A 19,106-nucleotide genomic window follows, 5' to 3' on the forward strand; every position below is an offset into this window, starting at 1 on the left:
ATATACATTTGTATATTGTATTTTCGAATAATTAAATAACTTTAATTCGTACAGAACAATATTTATTTTGTTAGTAATAATAAACAAATCTATTTGTGCAGACTTCGTTTTGTACTAATTTTTACTTTAAATTTCGTAATCATTTTTATTGTACATGAAGAATATGAACAATTTATAATGATAAATGAAACAAGCAATAAATAAAAAAACACTTGAAAAGTTAATTATGTTTTTCAACAAATTTTCTTTTTATCTTTTAAAAAATTATTTTACAATTAGTTATGATTTTTATACATATTTCAAATTATTTAATTTTCTTCATTCTTAAAGTTCTTTCTTCCATGAATGTTTGAAATTCACTAAATATATGTTTTAGAGTGGGATAAAACAATGGTAATAATGTTAATTCAGATAATTTAAATTCCATATTATCATAGGCAACGCCAACGTTATCAAAATTCAAATTCTCAATATGATTAGGATATAAAGGAATTTTGCAATAACGTTGACTAAAATGTGTCAATAAAATGTGCCGTGCATTCATCTTATTTCCTTCAGTTATTGCTTGAGTGATTGTTGAATGTCTTTTTTTCTCAGCCTCAAATTCTAAACCATCTTCCATTGTGGCTTCATGTATTAATAAGTCGCAATCTTGACCAAGAGTACGTACACCATGGCATGGTTTTGTATCACCACTAAAAGTAAATATAAAAAAATGATCGTATACAATTATGTACTCGAATAAAATTACAAATTTCTTTGTGATAAGTGTTTTAAGAAGCGTACCTGTAAACAATTTTATATCCATTTTTTAAAGTTAAAGCAACACAAAAAGAGTGTAAACAATGTAATACTTCTTCTGTCTGTAAATTATTAATATTAAGTTTTTTAAAAAGATTTGACCGAATATCACTAGGAAGTAAGTTATGTGAATGTTCTATAAATCCTTGATTCGGTACAAGAGTGATCGAGCTCTCAATAGATTCAAATAGTTTATTATAAAATCGAAGATATGATTCGATACTTTTTGGTGCTATGAGAAAGAATGGTTCACTAGTAAATTTTTTTCGTTCTAAAAGAACTCCAATCATACCCAAATGATGATCTGCATGTAGGTGAGACACATAAATAGCCTGTAATATAAAACAAATTCTAACATTATTGATATAACGCGCTTTTAAATAAGACATCTTACTGACCTTTATACTAGCAAAAATATTATCAGCTTTTGGTCCGTATAATCTAACTATTTGTCCAGTAGTACCTTCACCACAGTCTAATAAGATACTAGTATCTTCATCAATTCTTAAAAGAATGCCACTAACATTTCTAACTTTGTTGGGAATAGATGAGCCAGTTCCAAGCATTGCGATTTTTGGAAATGATGGAGAATTTTCAATCAATGTAGACCTAGCATTGATTTCTTTTCTAAGATTTTCTAAGGAACTATCAGTGCCTTCTATTTCCATCACCTCATTAATACATTCCTCATGATTTACCTGTACATCCAAATTGTTTAGACCCAACATTGTATCTCGTGGGCCACGAAGATTAATTGAATTCAATACTTTTGCTCGATGAATTTTTAAGTTTCCAAAAATTTCCTAATTATAATTATTATAGTGATTTTAAATATCAGAAATAAATTTAATTCAAATATTGCTAATACTGTTCATTTGTACACTTACTTTACTATTCAATGAATTTTTTGTATGTTCATCAATTTTTGGTTCTTGAAGTAAAGGGAATATATGAGGATGTAGCAGGTTTAATTTGTATTGATTACGATGAACACCTCCAGAACTTATACATTCGTTTTTGTCATTAAGTACCACATGTGTAGTATTAGGATCAAACTTTTTCATCCACTCAACATATCGTGGATTTTGCATAATATTTTCTGGAGAAAAATGAAATATATATTTAACTTGTGAATCTCCATACAATCCTCCAATTTGATAATCTTTGAATTTTTTATGTTCAACAAGTGAATCCAAATAGTCTTCAGTAGGACATTCGAGAACTAAAATTAATAAAAAAAAATAACTTTCTCATTAAAACAAACATTGTCCTTCTTTTGAAAGTTAATAGTCTTACCAATAAAAGCACATTCAGGATTTGACGAATCAACAACATCTGAACTTTTTACAATTTTTCCATCATCTAAAATAACATCCTCACCATTTTTTAGTTTTCCTAACAATGGTCCAGGTTTAATTCCATATTTGACACATTTTTCTAAATTTAATTGACCAGGCTTAGCGTTAACGGTACAAATATATGAAATACAAGTAGTTATTTTGGTTCCTAAATATCGACTTATTTCTCGTTTTGAAAATTTGTTTTCTGCTCGAGTTTTACTAGAAGACCGTTTACCGTAGCTATTAATCTCATGATCATAGTAATTTATGTCATCCATATATATGTATTCTGATGTTTCTTCACGTTCAAATATAACTGTGGATTTTTTTAAGTGAACATATTTTACGGACATACAATAATCTTGATAAACATCATCTTCACTACATTTAGCTTCATTAATAGTTATAAATGGAAGAGAAACGAATTTTTCCATTGCCGTATGAAGATTTGAAATGCCTTTAGGTCCATGAAGAGTAAGTGATGGTAATCCTGCATCTTGAATTGTCAGAACTGCACCAGGATATCCTCCAATGTTTTTCCATGTCGGCGCCGTAATGAAAATATTTCCTAATCTTGATAATTTTAGATGGTGTTCATGAGCAAGTCGCTGAGTACCTTCTCCGCAATTAAATAAATATCTCAAGTGATCAGATACCACATAGAGACAGCTTGGGGTGCCACGTACTCCAGAACCTAGAATCTAATAAAGTAACAATCAATCATCAATTATCACTATTATGCGTCAATAGACTCATCAGAATTTGTTATGATACATATATCATTATTATTAGTTCGAATAAAAATTTAAAAAAATAAAAACAATTGAATAAGTATTTTATGCAATAATCTACATTCTTAAGTTAACTATGTTTTTAAAAAATCCAAAAATATTTGGAATAATCATCATCATTATAGTTACCTTAATGGAAATTAGAGATGAAAATTTTGCTTTCTCTGATAGTTGAATGTTTTTTGTGCAATTAATTCGAGCAATAGTTTTTCTTATTTCTTTTTCGTTCATACTGAAGGTGTTTCTGAATCGTACACACTTATGACAATCATTTAATAAATAAATATTGGATTTCAAACGTTTATGATAACAAAGTTTTGAAAAAATGTTTAAAGTCATTCGCAATTATTTTGACTAATGTGCATACACGTGATAAACCCAAAATAATAGTCGATCTATTCGACAGAAAACATAACCTCTCAATATGCAATACATATATATATATATATACGAATGGACACCATTGAACTTGTAAACTATGTAATATGACTAGAAAACGTAAAGAACAAAATGACCAAAATATGATAGATAAAAATTTTTTCAATTTTTGTATTAAGTTGTGTTTATTAAAATTCAATGGTATGAAAAAATAACTTATTAGTTTATTAAATAAATGTAATATGATTAACACAATAAATTTTTGTTTGTATATTGCAAAAAGAACCTGAATAGTTTAGAAAAAAAAGACATGGTAAACAATTTATTATTCATTAAAAAAACTAATAAAATAAGCTTATAAAAAATTGTAAATATAAACATGAAGTTATTATTAATTCGAGTAGTTTAGGAGCAATATCTGGATACTGTCATTAAAAAGTTAAGTATGCACACGATGGTCAAATAAAAAAATTTTCAAGTTACATTCGCCAGAATTTGTAAATGCTCCCTCTTCAATTTTTAAACCAATCATAGCTTAGTTGATCGAAAGGATAAAAACATCTTCATTAACCGTATTTTGAGTTGTTGTTGAATTTTAGCTCAATGATTTGTTGTAATAGCTAAGTCAAATTATGGCTCGTACGAAACAAACAATTCATAAATTTACGAGAGGTAAAGCTCCCGAAAACAACTTGCTACGAAAGTTGTTCGTAAGAGCACCGGCTACTGGAGAAGTAAAAACGCCTCATCGATATTGACCTGGAACTGTCACCTTTCGGCAAATCTGTTGCTATCAAAAAAGTACTAAACTAATAACCCGTGAATTACCATTTCTACGTTTGGTAGAAAGACGTCCAATTAGCTCGACGTATTCGAGGAGAAAGCTTAAATCTTTCACATTAAATGGCCCTTTTTAGGGTCCAACATAAATCATAAGAGAAAATCTAATTTCTAATAAAATATTAATATTAAATTTGTATTAATTTCGTTAACTTTACGTTATGAAAATTATCCCAATACTTATTAACTTTCCATCGGAAAGTTATTGAAATTGGGTCGATTGATGAAATTTGAATTTTCATCATATCTCCACGTTTTATGGTATTTGCAAGCATACTGACCAATTTTTAGAATGATGTGTGTGTGTACTTACGTACGTACGTCAACATTTTTTTCATTTTCGATATCTCAAGAACGGATTAAGATACATATCGACTTCAACCAAAATTAATTCGAAAGATATTATCATAAAGAAGATCTGAGTAAAATTTGAACAAATTCGGTCGAGTCGTATAACAAAATAATTAATAAAAAGTAAGTCAAACAATAACAATTTCATTTGAAAATTGAGTCGATACTGACTAGACATTATTGTTCACAACCAAATATGACTTTCAACAATTACGCATTGTTTATAACAATAAGAATTTGTTATAAACAACTAAAAATTGCATTTATTGATTAAGTAATGTGTATATCACATGGATTTGGATGTTTTCAACAAACATTGATTATAACTATTTAAATTTGTTATAAACAATTACTAATGGGAAGTGTGCTCAGACCTATTTTAAATTTTTTATTTTAATAATTGTATTGCATTATAACTAAGCACTACTCCTGACCTAGCTAATTAAAATACATCAATACGTATCGTACAATGATAAAAATTATGAAGTTTTCTGCAATAAATAATGAATTAAACTGCTGACATGAAAAAAAAGTTTCAATTATAATATATTAATAAAAAGGTGCGAAAATAAATTTTAACGGTCAAATGCGTAAATTAAATGCGCAATAGACAAATAGTGAGTTTCGTCATGTAATGGTCTGCTCACAAGACAAAGTTAGGAACTTACAGATCGAATAATCATTTGAATTAGATTAGTTGGTCTGATCTGTGTTCATGATATAAAGAATTAAACATCCTCGATTCATTAAGTGTGTTGTGTATCTAAGTGAATATGACAACTAAATCTAGTGTTGTGTCGGCAGTGAATAGTAAAGATATGATAGAAACAAATAAACCTAAGAATGATGAGAAATCTAAAAAATCTCATCCATCAACGGCTACAATGGTTCATGCAGCTATTTCTACATTAAATGATCGTCAAGGATCTTCTATTCCATCAATTATGAAATTTATAGAATCTAATTACCAGGTTGACATACAGAAATTGAAAGTACATATGAAAAAGTATATGAAAAATGCTGTAGCTCAAGAACTTTTGGTTCAAACCAAAGGCCATGGATTTACTGGATCATTTAAGTTGCCATCTAAATCGAAAAAAGTAAAAAGTGATCCAACAAAAGTTGAAACCAAATTACCTAACAAGCAAACGGTTCCAGAGAGTGTAAAGATACCTAAAACGGATACTACAACTAAGAAATTAAAGAAATCCTTAAAAACAACACCGACTAAAATGAATACAGTTGAAACCAAGGTAAAAGCCACGAAAAAATCTCAGAAAAAAGTGTCAGTTCTTAAGGAAGTAGGTGTAATTAAAAAACCAATCCCTTTAACACCCGAAAATGTGAATGATAATTTGAAAAGTTCTTCGAAAACCAAGAAAATAAGATCACCAGTTGCAAAGAAGACGCCCAGGCCAAAGAGAATTACAAGAACAAAAGCTACAAATTAATTTATATATTCATATATATATTAAATTGTTTTCTTAATATCATTTGTCAAAAATTTATGTATCTGTTCATTTAATAAAGTTATTAATGTAATAAATACAATATTCTCATTAAAAAAAAGTCCTTTTCAGGACTCATACATATTCTAATGTCGAAAATGATAGCTTGTTTTAATATTCTTTAATCTTTTTTTTCTGAAAAGACTACTTTCAACTACAATTATGTCAGATCATATTTACACATTTCTGAGAATTATTTGTTTCTCTATTGTGATAGCGTGTTTATGGTACTAAGAATTCAATTTGATTTGTGTTTCTATTTACAACGCTACATATAACGTAAATGTATACAAGTACATAGAGTTAAACAAATGAAAAAAGCCCGGTAAAAGGGAGGAACGACATCTACGGTTGAATATATTCGGTAATCTAAGATTGCATGTTATACAAGTGAAACAATTTTTAGTACTTGTCGAAAATTAATTAACAATGACAATGGTTACGTTAACAATGTCTAGAACTTTACGTAATATTAGTTTCAGAACAAAATGGAATCAAACAGTAATTTTCATATAATTTACTTGAAAAAGAATAGAAATAACCTCAAAAAATTATATACATTATATACTGTTTTATTAAATATTTTAATATAATTGTAATTTTTTAGTCAACATCTTGCATGTATTCATCGGATAAGAGTGATAAAGAGTCAGAAATCCCAGTAAATTTACTGCAAGGATTGTATTCAGCACAAGATCAACCAAGTACCGGTAAGGTTTATGACAAAAAACCATTCAAGATAAAACTTCAAGCCGGAAAAAGATATAGCTGGTGCCTATGTGGAGAAAGCAAAGGTCAACCTTTATGTGATCGTACTCATCAGAACATATTTCTCAAAATTAAACTTAGGCCTATTTTTTTCGAAGTGAAAGAAACAAAATATTATTGGCTATGTAATTGTAAACGCACATCCAATAGGCCATTCTGTGATGGAACCCATTTATCTCCAGAAATTCAAGAACTAAAGAAGTATAATTAAATTTTTTTTAATTTTTTATGAAATGTTTATTTATAAATAAAAACAACTTTCATTATATTTACATTATAGTTTTTATCAAATTATGTAATTACTTTATATTCATGGACTGTAATATAATAGATACAATTTCAATTTCGACTATTAAGTATTATTTCCTTGTCTTTACTTAATTATTTTATTATTTATATTAATTTATTCAATTTATAAGTTTCTCATATCCGTTATTATGAATCATTAAGTTTATAAAAAATTATTCAATTAATTTTTTAAATTTTGTCACCTAACGACTAATTTGTGAACTAATCTCAAGTGTCTCGGATTGGCTTGTTTAAACCATGAGGAATTGAAACCGCCGCTGAATAACTGTTGTGAGTGACGCTATAAACGGTTTTCAACGTATTTAAATAATTGTTTTATTTTTTATTAAATATTTTTGTACCATTTGATGACTTAAATAATATATACATATACTTTATCTATTAAGTAATTATTAATAGTACAAAAAAATGAAGTCCACGTAAGTAAATTTTCCTATTTCATTTACTAAATATTTTAGAGGTTATCTTTGCTTGACAGTTACAATAATAAATCAAATCTTTACATTAAAATGGTGTTACAAAAATCGTTTTAATAATTAATATATGTATTTTTAGACGTCCTAAGCCACCTGTATCAGCAAGAAAACCATCAAGTCGACCTCGATTCGTAAATATGACGTCGAAAGATCCAGTACAAGTTTTTTGTCGTGTACGTCCGATGCAATATCCAACTGACGTTTCTTGTATGAAAATTATATCTGATCGAACAATTGTGATTACTCCACCAGAATCATCAGCAAATTTTCGTAATGCTAATAATAAGGAAATCCAAACTACATTTACTAAAGTATTTAAACCTGAAACTTCGCAAAGAGAAGTATTTAATTGTACTGCTTTACCACTTGTAGAAAGTTTAATTCATGGGAAAAATGGATTATTATTTACTTATGGAGTAACAGGTAGTGGAAAAACATTTACAATGACTGGTGAACATCAAAATGGTGGAATAATGCCAAGATCTCTCGATGTTCTTTTCAATAGTATTACAAATTATCAAGCTAAAAAATTTGTTTTTAAACCAGATAAATTAAATAGTTTCGACATCCAAACTGAAGCTGATGCCATGTTAGAACGACAACAAGAACTTCATGCTGGGTTGATGACTCCAAGAAATGGGAAGATTCGAATTAAAAGACAAGATAGTGATTCAGATAGCAATCCAACAGTTACAAGAGAGCCTGATGAATCACAAATACTAAACGTTGATCCCGATAATGCTTATGCTGTTTTTATAACATACGTAGAAATTTATAATAATAGTGTTTATGATCTTTTGGATGATGAAGATCCAAGAACAAAAACCCTACAGAGTAAAATAGTCCGTGAAGATGGTAATAAAAATATGTATGTTCATGCTGTTACTGAAATAGAAGTTAAGAGTGCTGATGAAGCTTTTGAAGTTTTTCAACGTGGTCAAAGAAAGCGTAGAGTTGCTCATACTGCATTAAACGCTGAATCTAGTAGATCCCATAGTGTGTTTACAATTCGATTAGTTCAATCACCTCTTAATAGTGAAGGAGAAAATGTAATATCAGAAAAACGTCTCATGTGTATTAGTCAATTATCACTGGTTGATTTGGCTGGAAGTGAAAGGACCAATAGGACAAAAAATACCGGACAAAGGCTACGTGAAGCTGGAAATATCAATAATTCTTTAATGACTTTAAGATCTTGCTTAGAAATATTAAGAGAGAATCAAACTCAAGGCACCAATAAAATAGTACCTTATCGTGATTCCAAACTTACTCATTTGTTCAAAAATTATTTTGATGGTGAAGGAAAAGTTGAAATGATTGTCTGTGTTAATCCACGTGCAGATGATTACGATGAAACAATTCAAGTTATGAAGTTTGCAGAAATGTCTCAAGAAGTTCAAATAGCAAGACCAACTGCTAATAAATTAGATATTGGATTTACTCCTGGACGTCGTCAAGCAAATAAAATATTCAAAGAAGCAAGAAGTCGTTTAGAAAAAGAAGGTCGTACTGAAGCTGCTGATCTTGAGATAGATTTAGGGCTAGTTTACAGCCTTGGTGGACCATTCCCAGAATTTGATATGACTAATCCTCATGATGATAAAATTATAACAACATTAATGCAATTTTTAGAACAACGTATAAATAATCGAAATCTATTACGTTCCGATCTTGAGAAGAAACAGAATGATTTTCGAAAGATGTTGTTAGCTATTGAACAAGAAAATAATTTACTTAAAACAGAAAATATTTCACTAAAGGCTGTTAGTGCACAACAGAAAAAAACTCTTGATGCACTTGGAAATCATATCAATAAAACTGAAACTCAAATTAACAGTTTATTAAGAAAGCTTAATAATGCTAATGAAACTATTAAAAATTTGCAGCAAGAATTGAGAGATCGTGATTTAGTTCTTAATCAACGTTTGATTGATAAGCAAAAAGTTAAACAAAAGTATAATTATAAAATGCAAGCAGAAACAGACAAAATGCATCGTGAATTGGAAACTAAATTAAAACAACAGCAACAGAAACTTCATGATCAAATGAAAGAAAAAGATAACAAACTAAAATTAATGAAGCAAATTCTTGATGATGAGGGAAATGTTATTTCTATCAAAGAAAGTCAAGATTTACCAGTAAATAATGATATTAAACAAAAATTTACACCACAAACACCCAATGATGCTCGATCTCGGAAAGATCGTGTTCCAGTGGCTAATCTACGACACAGACGATCGCAAAGTGCAGATCGTTGGATTGATCATCGACCAGGCGCTTTAGTCCCTACAGGAACAGTACTTCAGCCATTAATGCGCAGACGAAGAAGTGTTACTAAGCTTACAAGTCCAAAAGAAATTACTGATGGTGCATCTAGATATTTATTAGTAGCCCAAGAACAAGACACAGATGGAGAATTAGAAACTAAATTATATAAAGCTGATATTTTACCAACAAGTGGTGGTGGAGCACAAGTTGTTTTTAATGATGTTGAATGTCTTAAACAATTGTCACCCGTAAGTAATAGAAAAAGGAGCGGTACAAGTGACGTTCGGGAATCCACAGATCCTGATAACAATTTAATTACTGAAACTAAAAGACCAAAAGTTGTTAAATAAATATGACATCAAGAAATAATTATATTTTATACACAAAAATTTAATTTACTCTCTTTTTAGTTTTCTGCTGTGTACTTATGTATAATTAGTTCTCATACATGATACATCTTTTGTTTTATTTATTCTTTTATAATCATAATTGAACATTTTAAAATAATTATCTTATTCAGGGATATCATTCTCTGTTCTATTGAATTTAATACATGATATTAATCATTTTAAACTTGAATGTATTGCTTTATATTTGTAAAACGTTTTACAAAATAATGTATTTAATAAAAATTAAATTGATGAATATTTTCCATAAGTCAATATATTTTTGAATTATCAGTAATTCTCATTATTTTTTATTTCGATTATCTTAATAAAAAGCATCGGAGTGATAGCTTGATTAGATTACCTATGGCAATAGCTATAATAATTAATTTTTTTATTTTATTACAAAAAATCATGTTAAGTCTTCTTTATCACCTAATCTCTTACTGATACTTTGTAAATCTTAGATAGCAAATTCATACAAATACAAATTATTTGAAATAAGAAAATGGACATTGGTTACAACTTCATAGAAAGCTGGAACAAATTTTAATGAACATTTATAACTTTATCGTTATTTTTACTTGCAGAGTATTTTTATTTAATTTATATTTGATTATCACAAAAAATAAATAAATTTCATTATCAAAATTTTTGAATATTTTTTTATTTGAATACGATTGAAAAACTTGTATGAATAAAAAAATGATAAAACAAAAAAATGTATATATTGTTCTAGATTTTTAAGAGAACATAATATTCTTATAATTTGATATGATTTTGATAATAAATCATCTTAGATCAGTTGAGAGCATCATTCTGTCATTGTTTTTATTATTTTTTGAAAAATTGTATTTTAAAATTTTTGTACCGTAAATTATAATACAGCGTCACATACAAGCTATTTTTCAATCTAAATTTTCCAAATCTGTAGAGTATTGTTATTCATGTTTTCTCTCTCTCTCACACACACACACACATTCATAAAACCACACCATATCATATACACTTTTTTCATATCTATACGTATAAGTGTTGTTTATTTAAATACGAATGAAATAATTGATGCATTTTTTCATAATAATGAACTTGATGTAAAAAAATTATTATCAACATATTTTAGAAAATGAAAAGATTTTTTTGCAATAAAAAATTAACAGACAATATTTGTAGTGATATTAATTCGAAAATTTATGAACTATACACATAATTTGAAATCTAAAAGCAAAAAACTATAAAATAACTAAAATTTTTTTTTTTTAAATTCGCTTACATTTAATTTATGTAATTTACCATTAGAAGTATGTAATTAAAATTATTGAGCGTATTCTTTTATTTTCTGCAATATTCTTTGAATTTACAGTAAAAATATGAGATTTAACATTTAATAATATGTAATCTCTTTTAATAGAATTTTCAAGAAAAAATGGAAATGAAAAATTTTATATTGAAACTACAACACAAACAAATAGTAAAAATAAATTTATAAAATTGAGACTAGATGAAAAATCTTAAAAATATAGAATTAGTTATACTAGTATTTAGTTTTTAGATGAATTATAAAAAATTATAAACAACCGCGTTAGTATTATTGGTTTATTGTATTTATTTTTTTTATAATCTAGTTTTTTGTTGAAAATGATGTTTTATTTCATTTCCATTCCGCTTCATTTCTGCGAATTACTAATAGTTTTTTCTTCGATTTTAAAATATTTTTCAATATTGACATTATTTTTATCTTAGTACCATATATTTTATTGTATAAACTAATTTGAGATTATAGAAAAAAAAAACATCGTAAGAAAATCAAAAAAAATATTTAAAAGACATTCAATGAAGCTTACATTTAAAATTTAAACACTTTAAATCATGTAAAACGCAGAAATGGAATAGATCAGTTGTTATTTACTCACAAAAAACTGATTTTATGTTTTTATTATACTTGCTATCTTTTAAATAAACGAATATAACAAATGGTCTTTTTAAGTAATATTTGTAATTGTTACTACAATATAGATTTGAATTGAATTTTCTAATTTCTCACCATCGACATGAACTTAGCAATAGCAATAGATTAGTAACAATTTTTTCCATTTGATTTAATCTCTCAACATTTATTCAGTCAAATAGATAATAAACATTGATTTATTCGATAACTTTACTCATAAATTCAATAAATCGCTTGCCATATTGCTCTGGATCACAAGTAGAAATACCATCAACGTTTGACCCATATTTCACAGTTTTAGCAGCTTTTGCTGCTTGTTTTCTCACTCCATAGTGCGTCAGAACATCAATTATTGCCAAAAAATAAATTTCTTTAGTAGGAGCTCCTGGAACAAATAATTGACATTATTTTTGTTTATATTATTGTTATTATTTTTGTTTGTTATCAAATTATCATCAAAAAATCAATTTTATCAGTAAAAGTAGTTATACTAATATCAAGTTATACTATAGTCACAAAAGATTCAATGAATGTTAAAAAAAAGTTTCTTGACGAATTACCTTCTGAACTAGGAATAGCATATATATCGAGTTCAGGTATAATCGAATTTTCATATTGAAGACTCATTTCTCTCATAAATCCTGTGTGAGGTGATTCTGGGGGTGTTGTCATCCCAGTAATTCCACCCCATCCCCAAGCTCTTCTAAAATAATTAATTGTTTCAAGGGATAAAATTAATTAAGTATTCAAAATGTTTTATTAAAAAAAAAGAGTTATATTGTAATTACTCAGTGCCAGGTCCCCTAGAATCTATACCACTACCGGATTCACTGTCTTCTTCATCATCATGATTATCTTCATCTTCTTCTCTTTCTGCTCTTTCTCGGTTTTCTTGCTCAGCTCGTGCACAATCGTGTAAACCCACAAGTAAAGAATAATCCATCAAATGCAATCGCGTTAAAAACTTTTGAATAAAACGATTAATTAATAAATTAGAAAAAAATTAATAATTAATAAAAAATTTTTTTATTGATGCTTTTTTATTTATACTTACATCTACGTCTGCTGTGAGAGTTTCAATTAACTTGGTTTTTGCTTCTTCACCTATATAAATTTTCATACCGTCTTTAACAAAATCATTATCTTTATATGTTGGTAAATCTTTCTCTTTTTCTTTGTCAGATGCTTCTCGATCAACTGTAGAACCTTTTAGGTCAAACTTTTTGTGCGTTGTTAAGTGATTGGAAAAAACATTTCTTATTGCGACTACATAATGCTCTACACCATCAACTGTAAGACGATACATTCCTAAATACTGAGGTAATAAAGTTTTTCCATGCCTTTCGACAATATACTGAAAAAAAGAACTTAATTTTATCAAGTTTTTCAATAATCCATTTTGAAAAATAAAAAATTCTACAGTTTATTGAATAATAGAAAATATAATATACATCTGTTTTGTTTTGAAATGAGTGATAAAAAATCAAAAAAATTATTTAGTAAATTCCAATAATGACTAAAATGCTATTAACCATTACTCACTGGATGATAATGTTTAAGGAATGAGTGCATCCTTTCCACTTCTTCACTCGTTAATGTCTTAATAATAAATAATTTGTCGTAAGATTGATAAAATTTAGCGCCGCTTTTACCTGAAGAATCATCAAGCGTTGGTTGTGATCTAAAAAAACGAACATTAATAAATATATGTTGACAAATAAATTTATCAATTATTTTTTCTATTCTTCATTCACATTTTCAAATTCAAAACGGTATTAATATTATTTTCAATTGTCAAAAAATAAAATTATTATCATATAATAAATACTTTTAAGTCATTGTTAAAGTATTCTTTCAAAAAAGTAGATTAAACTTGAATAATATTGATGTAGTGACATACAATAAGTTACATAGCAATCGATTCGAAACGCAATTAATTTATAAGCCAAGCAACAGTCAAGAAAAGCTTGTCATGTCGAAGTGTATACATAAATTGCTTATTTATGTTTAAATGTGTTTAAGCAGATTAATTTTTATAAAAAATATTGATGGTGCTGTTGCTGTGCGAGTTTAAAAATTTTTCACCCTTTCAAGAAAATTCATTTATTATTAATTATTGTTAATTTTATCATCATAGTGCAATTTGCAATTGTTTATTAAGAAAATTGATTTTATCAAAAAAGGGAATTATTAATGACATGATAACACTGGTCAATTTCTTTTTTTAATCAATAAAAAAATATGAATTTTGTAAGTTTGAAAATTTTTCAAATTAAGATTAAAATTAAAAATTTTAAATGTAATGAAATAAATTATTTGATTGTCACCAGCTTTATTTTAAGAAACAACTGTATTGAATAGAATATTCAGTCCACAGATTAATGAAAAAATCGTTTTGATACTTATTTAAATTCTTTAAATTTCATATTGAAAATTGCAATATCAACATTAGCCAATTGGTCAATTATTTAATATATAGTCGAAGAGCACTAAACAATTTCTTGTTTGATTCACAAACAAAAACGTTAGATTATTAATGTAATCTTAATAAGTGTAATTGTAATCGAAATTATGTAAACATAATATGATAATATAGTTATGATAGATAGACCATTGATTTTGAACCATTCGATCTTTAATATAAGTATTTGAAAATTTGAGATTTTCCACAAGTACTATTCACTAAAAAAAGTCTCTAAACTGGTTGATTCAGAGAAAAACATAATTTTTTCTCAAAATAAATTTAGAACATTTTTTTAAAAAAACAACTAAACTTTAACATGATATAATTTTTTTCAAAGTCGTTATAAAATTATCAGTAATTTGTTCAGTTAATACTGATTTAAAAAAAAGTTTATTTATCGATTTACGTAATGAATATATTAAAATATACTCTTTAAGTACACAATTTGTCTTGAATATTAAAAATAATTATATAAAAATCTAAAAGAAAATATTCAAAGAATTCAAAAATTTTTTGCTATGATTATACAAAGAGATATCTTTTAGCTCGAATTTTAAAGTTCATTTAAGATTCAAAAATTTTTTTTCTGAGTTAAGATTATAACTCAATATTATATTAGTTAAGCAAATAGTCATTGTTGAATAAATTACGTTCAGTTGACTCTTTTTCTTTCTGAACTTAAATTCTCTTAGTTTATATATCCAAAAAATTTATTATCATATTGGGAAATGCATCATTTAATTTGTTAAATAATAACAGATCATCGTGATTTTTTTCATTTTAATATTATCAAATCGAAACCAGATATAATTCGAAACTCATTTTAATATTTGTAAACTGGTTTGTTTACTCTAAATTTTTTGCATTATTTGATTGTTTACAATTGTAGTATAACGAAAATTTATTTCTGATACATTCAAATTTATACATTGAGAACAAAAATTGTTTGTTGTGAATGTTGATATTAAATTTTGTTTTTGACTTTTGAATGATATCGGAAAATATTTATTGTAATTTATTTAAAAAAAATTTCCGATGGAACACTAGTATCATAATTCAATATTTTATGAAAATGTTCTTTTCAATTTAGCCAATATTATTTTAATTAAAGAATTTTTTATGTATTTAAATATTTCAATAATATTAGAAAAAACATATTTAAGAAAAATTGACGCGAGAATTTGATATTATGTTAAAAACATAATTAAATATAATATTTTAAAAGATAAAAAAATGGTATTATAGTAGACCAGTGTAATTTCATCGATTGACAAACAAAAACAAATGAATGATCATTTTCGTTAATTACAACTCAATCACGACACGAATAAAATAGATAGGAGAAGTAAGGTGTAAATAAAACATGATTGAGGGAAACAAAATAAAAATGTCAAACCTCAGACGTTTTGGTTTAAAACTGTAGGTACGTTGTGGCTTAGTAATATTCGGTAATTGCGACGCGGAGCTAGGAGCCGATATTGTTATCGAAGGAACAGTAGCGGATCGTTGTACCATTTGATGTAGTTTTCCATTTTCGTTGATTGCCTGAATACTTTCAGTATTTTGTGGCTTTCTCAATCGCCGATTAGCTCGCGAGGGATTAAACACACGACATCTACATTATACAGAAAGTTTTTTTTTACTTATCTATCCCGAAATTATTGTTGTTCTGTTGAATAATAAATGAGCGGATGAAAGTTCAATGAAATTAAAAATGAAATATTTACCCAAAATTTCAATTATACTAATAAGAAATAGATTAGTCATAAATTTATTCAGTTTGCTAAATAATAATAAGATAATTAATTTTATATTTACACAAACATATATTTATCTTTACCTGGTCATTGATTCCTTATAATCAATATCATCAATACCAAATCTTTCCCTTAAATTTCTGAATACAAGAGGACAGTATTCTTTTATTTTGAAATGTGATGGCATGTTTTCTCTGAAAGAATAAATTTATATAAAAAATCAATCATTTGAATTTTAGTGAATTTTAATGACAAATAATTTTGAAAAATTTAATAAAATAATTACAAAATAAAGGTTTTGATAAACATAATATCATTTAAATAATAAATAATATTCGATAAAAGTTTGCATTAAAGTTTTTTTTATTGATAAGCCATGAATAATAAATGAAGGAACAGATCAATATATAGTTGGTAGAAAAACAAGGAAAACAATTTATAAAGTTTTTTTTAACAGGTGTAACTGAGTAAATATCATTTTTAATCATCACGTAATAAATTCTAATGTCAAAATAGGTTTCACCTGAGTGATCATCCTAAATTTATGAATGTTAAATATGGAATAAGTATTTATATTAAATTATATATCAAGCAAATATGAACAACTTAGTTAATCTGATAAAGAGCCAAAATATATTTATTAAAAAATAGCTGTTTTAATGCTGGAGACCTTCAATGTTTCTATTATTACAATCAGATACTCAGCAATCTACTATTAAACTGATATATTTAGAATGAAGCTATTTTGCTAGTTACCGATAAACACATTTTGAAGTTTTAGGTTGTTTTTGTACCCCTTTCAATAAATGAAACTGTTTTTCATTCATTTTTTCTTTTATTCATTCAATAGATACGTCTCTCCGGCTCTATTAAGATTGATGATTTTATAACTCATAAAAAATAAAAAGTATTAGTACTTACTTATTGAAAAGATGATTATCCACTTTTAGTTTACTGTAAGCTCGAAAATCATCTGGGAGCAGCATAACTGGTATATTGACGTGGCTTAATTCATTAATCTGTAAGAAAATTGATCAGTTATATTATAAGAATTGCAATATTATAAATATAGATTTTCATGATAATTAACAATCAACTCATTGCTTAACATTGCTTATTACTCATCAGAATATTTATATATAAGTTTTTGTTAAATTCTTTGTCTATCTTTTAGAACATAATAATAAAATCTGGCTGTGTATGTTTTATAGTTCAACATATTTATGAAATCAATGTTATGAACTGATACTAAAGTCAATTAGAATCAATGTTAAATGAATTTATATAGAATCATAATAATAGTAGTTTAGATCACGCGACATTGTCGACATTTATTCCTTATTAGTTCAGATTCTAGAGCACTTTTTTCAGTCTTATATTATATCAATTAGCATTAATTGTCTTCCTAAGTAGCAATAACATCTACAATTGTTATCAATTATAGCAATAATTTATTGATCAATTGAAATAATGATTTCTTTGAAGAAATTATTCTTTCAACAAGTGAGCAATGAAAGCGTTGAAACAAATAAAAGGATTGTAACCAAGGAGGTTAAGGGACAAAAATTATTATTTAATATTGATTATCATCTTACTGTGTGATTGACACCCCACATAAAAACACTTAGGAGTGGCTCGTTGGCACGAAAAAGCTTGACCTTTTGATGCTTAACTCGAAAGTGTTTCTTCTTCAGCTTTGAGAGCCCGCCAGATGAATGTAGTGTCCCCGACATTTTTCAAAATTATTTTTTAAAACTTTTTCACGTTTAATAATTATTAATTACTCTATGGTGTACTGTGTTATTGTCAAATTATTTATTATTATCAGATGGCTACTTGACCAAATAACCGCAAGAACTTCCTGTTCGAGGTGTGTAATAAAAACGCCGCAAGATAAATAAATAATTGTAATAACTCGATTACGCCATCGACATTTTGCGCTTCATCCAATAGCAAAAAATGTAATAATTCTCGACACAATTACCAATAATCAACTATAACTCTTTTGTTCACACGAAAATAATGTAATTAGTTTAAAGTTCTTTAAAATTGCTATTACACTAAAAATTTTTTTAACTTTATGTTTGTATTTTATGAAATTTTATTGTATGAAAAAGTTTTCGATCTAAACAGAACGACCGTCAATCTACTACTGATTGTCTCTTTAAAAATGGTGGCACGCGCCCATCTGCAGTGTATTGTGGGATGCGCAATATTACCAATATGGCCAGCAGTCAAGCGGTAAAATTTAAACGACGAAAAGAAAGATTGAATAAAACTTTAATTTCAATTAAAAAGTTGCTAAAAAAGGTGGTAGTACGATTTTATTTTTATTTAATTAATATAGTAAAACAAAAAATCGTCAACAGTTCAAGAGATTTTAGAGTATAGAGTTGAATTAGGAAAGTTATTTACCGGATGGTCACAATTTTCAATTAGCTTGTAAAATAATTGCAGTGACGAGTAAAAGTGAAAAATGGAATTTGATTTGCATTGTTTTTTATTCAATTTCTAGGTATTGAAATCATAATAATAAATTATTTTTTTTCAGACTTAGCATTTAGCAATAATAAAATCTATTTAATAAATTAAAAGCATAAAATATATGCATTTTTGTTGCATTAATATTTTTTGTATATTTAAAAGTTTGATATATATATATAAATAAATACTTTTTATGTTAAATTAGGCTTGACAAGAATTAGCATTAAAATTGTTATT

At 26.7% G+C, this 19,106-nt stretch overlaps 5 protein-coding genes across 7 annotated transcripts; 3 read left to right on the forward strand and 2 right to left on the reverse strand.

Annotated features, from left to right (window-relative positions):
• Positions 1 to 289: 289 nt before the first annotated feature.
• RNaseZ (ribonuclease Z) lies at positions 290 to 3,386 on the reverse strand. Its single transcript, XM_035094373.1, has 6 exons — positions 3,062 to 3,386; positions 2,098 to 2,842; positions 1,689 to 2,023; positions 1,200 to 1,604; positions 787 to 1,133; positions 290 to 695 (listed from the first exon to the last, which is right to left on the reverse strand). Exons 1-6 carry the CDS (start codon positions 3,269 to 3,271, stop codon positions 305 to 307), a joined length of 2,433 nt encoding a protein of 810 aa, XP_034950264.1. The 5' UTR covers positions 3,272 to 3,386; the 3' UTR covers positions 290 to 304.
• Positions 3,387 to 5,274: 1,888 nt separating this feature from the next.
• On the forward strand, positions 5,275 to 5,952 carry LOC118073745 (histone H1B, sperm-like). The gene has a single exon (XM_035094449.1). The coding sequence runs from the start codon at positions 5,275 to 5,277 to the stop codon at positions 5,950 to 5,952; it is 678 nt and encodes a 225-aa protein (XP_034950340.1).
• A 370-nt stretch (positions 5,953 to 6,322) lies between these two features.
• Positions 6,323 to 7,120, forward strand: LOC118073669 (CDGSH iron-sulfur domain-containing protein 3, mitochondrial). The gene is made up of 2 exons (XM_035094325.1): positions 6,323 to 6,510; positions 6,617 to 7,120. The coding sequence occupies exons 1-2, from the start codon at positions 6,439 to 6,441 to the stop codon at positions 6,986 to 6,988; spliced, it is 444 nt and encodes a 147-aa protein (XP_034950216.1). The 5' UTR covers positions 6,323 to 6,438; the 3' UTR covers positions 6,989 to 7,120.
• Positions 7,121 to 7,319: 199 nt separating this feature from the next.
• On the forward strand, positions 7,320 to 10,375 carry pav (pavarotti). The gene is made up of 2 exons (XM_035094324.1): positions 7,320 to 7,505; positions 7,642 to 10,375. The coding sequence occupies exons 1-2, from the start codon at positions 7,495 to 7,497 to the stop codon at positions 10,178 to 10,180; spliced, it is 2,550 nt and encodes an 849-aa protein (XP_034950215.1). The 5' UTR covers positions 7,320 to 7,494; the 3' UTR covers positions 10,181 to 10,375.
• A 1,423-nt stretch (positions 10,376 to 11,798) lies between these two features.
• On the reverse strand, positions 11,799 to 18,529 carry PIP4K (phosphatidylinositol 5-phosphate 4-kinase). 3 transcript variants are annotated; one of them, XM_035094364.1, is made up of 9 exons: positions 17,981 to 18,529; positions 17,307 to 17,404; positions 16,469 to 16,579; positions 16,025 to 16,243; positions 13,707 to 13,845; positions 13,219 to 13,518; positions 12,953 to 13,128; positions 12,725 to 12,867; positions 11,799 to 12,549 (listed from the first exon to the last, which is right to left on the reverse strand). In XM_035094364.1, the coding sequence occupies exons 1-9, from the start codon at positions 18,116 to 18,118 to the stop codon at positions 12,362 to 12,364; spliced, it is 1,512 nt and encodes a 503-aa protein (XP_034950255.1). In that variant the 5' UTR covers positions 18,119 to 18,529; the 3' UTR covers positions 11,799 to 12,361. The 3 variants fall into 3 exon arrangements, with proteins under 3 accessions (XP_034950255.1, XP_034950256.1, XP_034950257.1); XM_035094365.1 differs by lacking the exon at positions 16,025 to 16,243; XM_035094366.1 differs by lacking the exons at positions 17,307 to 17,404; positions 17,981 to 18,529 and adding an exon at positions 16,909 to 17,054.
• Positions 18,530 to 19,106: the final 577 nt, after the last annotated feature.

Source organism: Chelonus insularis, unplaced genomic scaffold (assembly GCF_013357705.1).
Source record: "Chelonus insularis isolate UGA/USDA-ARS -01 unplaced genomic scaffold, ASM1335770v1 scaffold_362_pilon, whole genome shotgun sequence".
Lineage (NCBI taxonomy): Eukaryota > Metazoa > Arthropoda > Insecta > Hymenoptera > Braconidae > Chelonus > Chelonus insularis.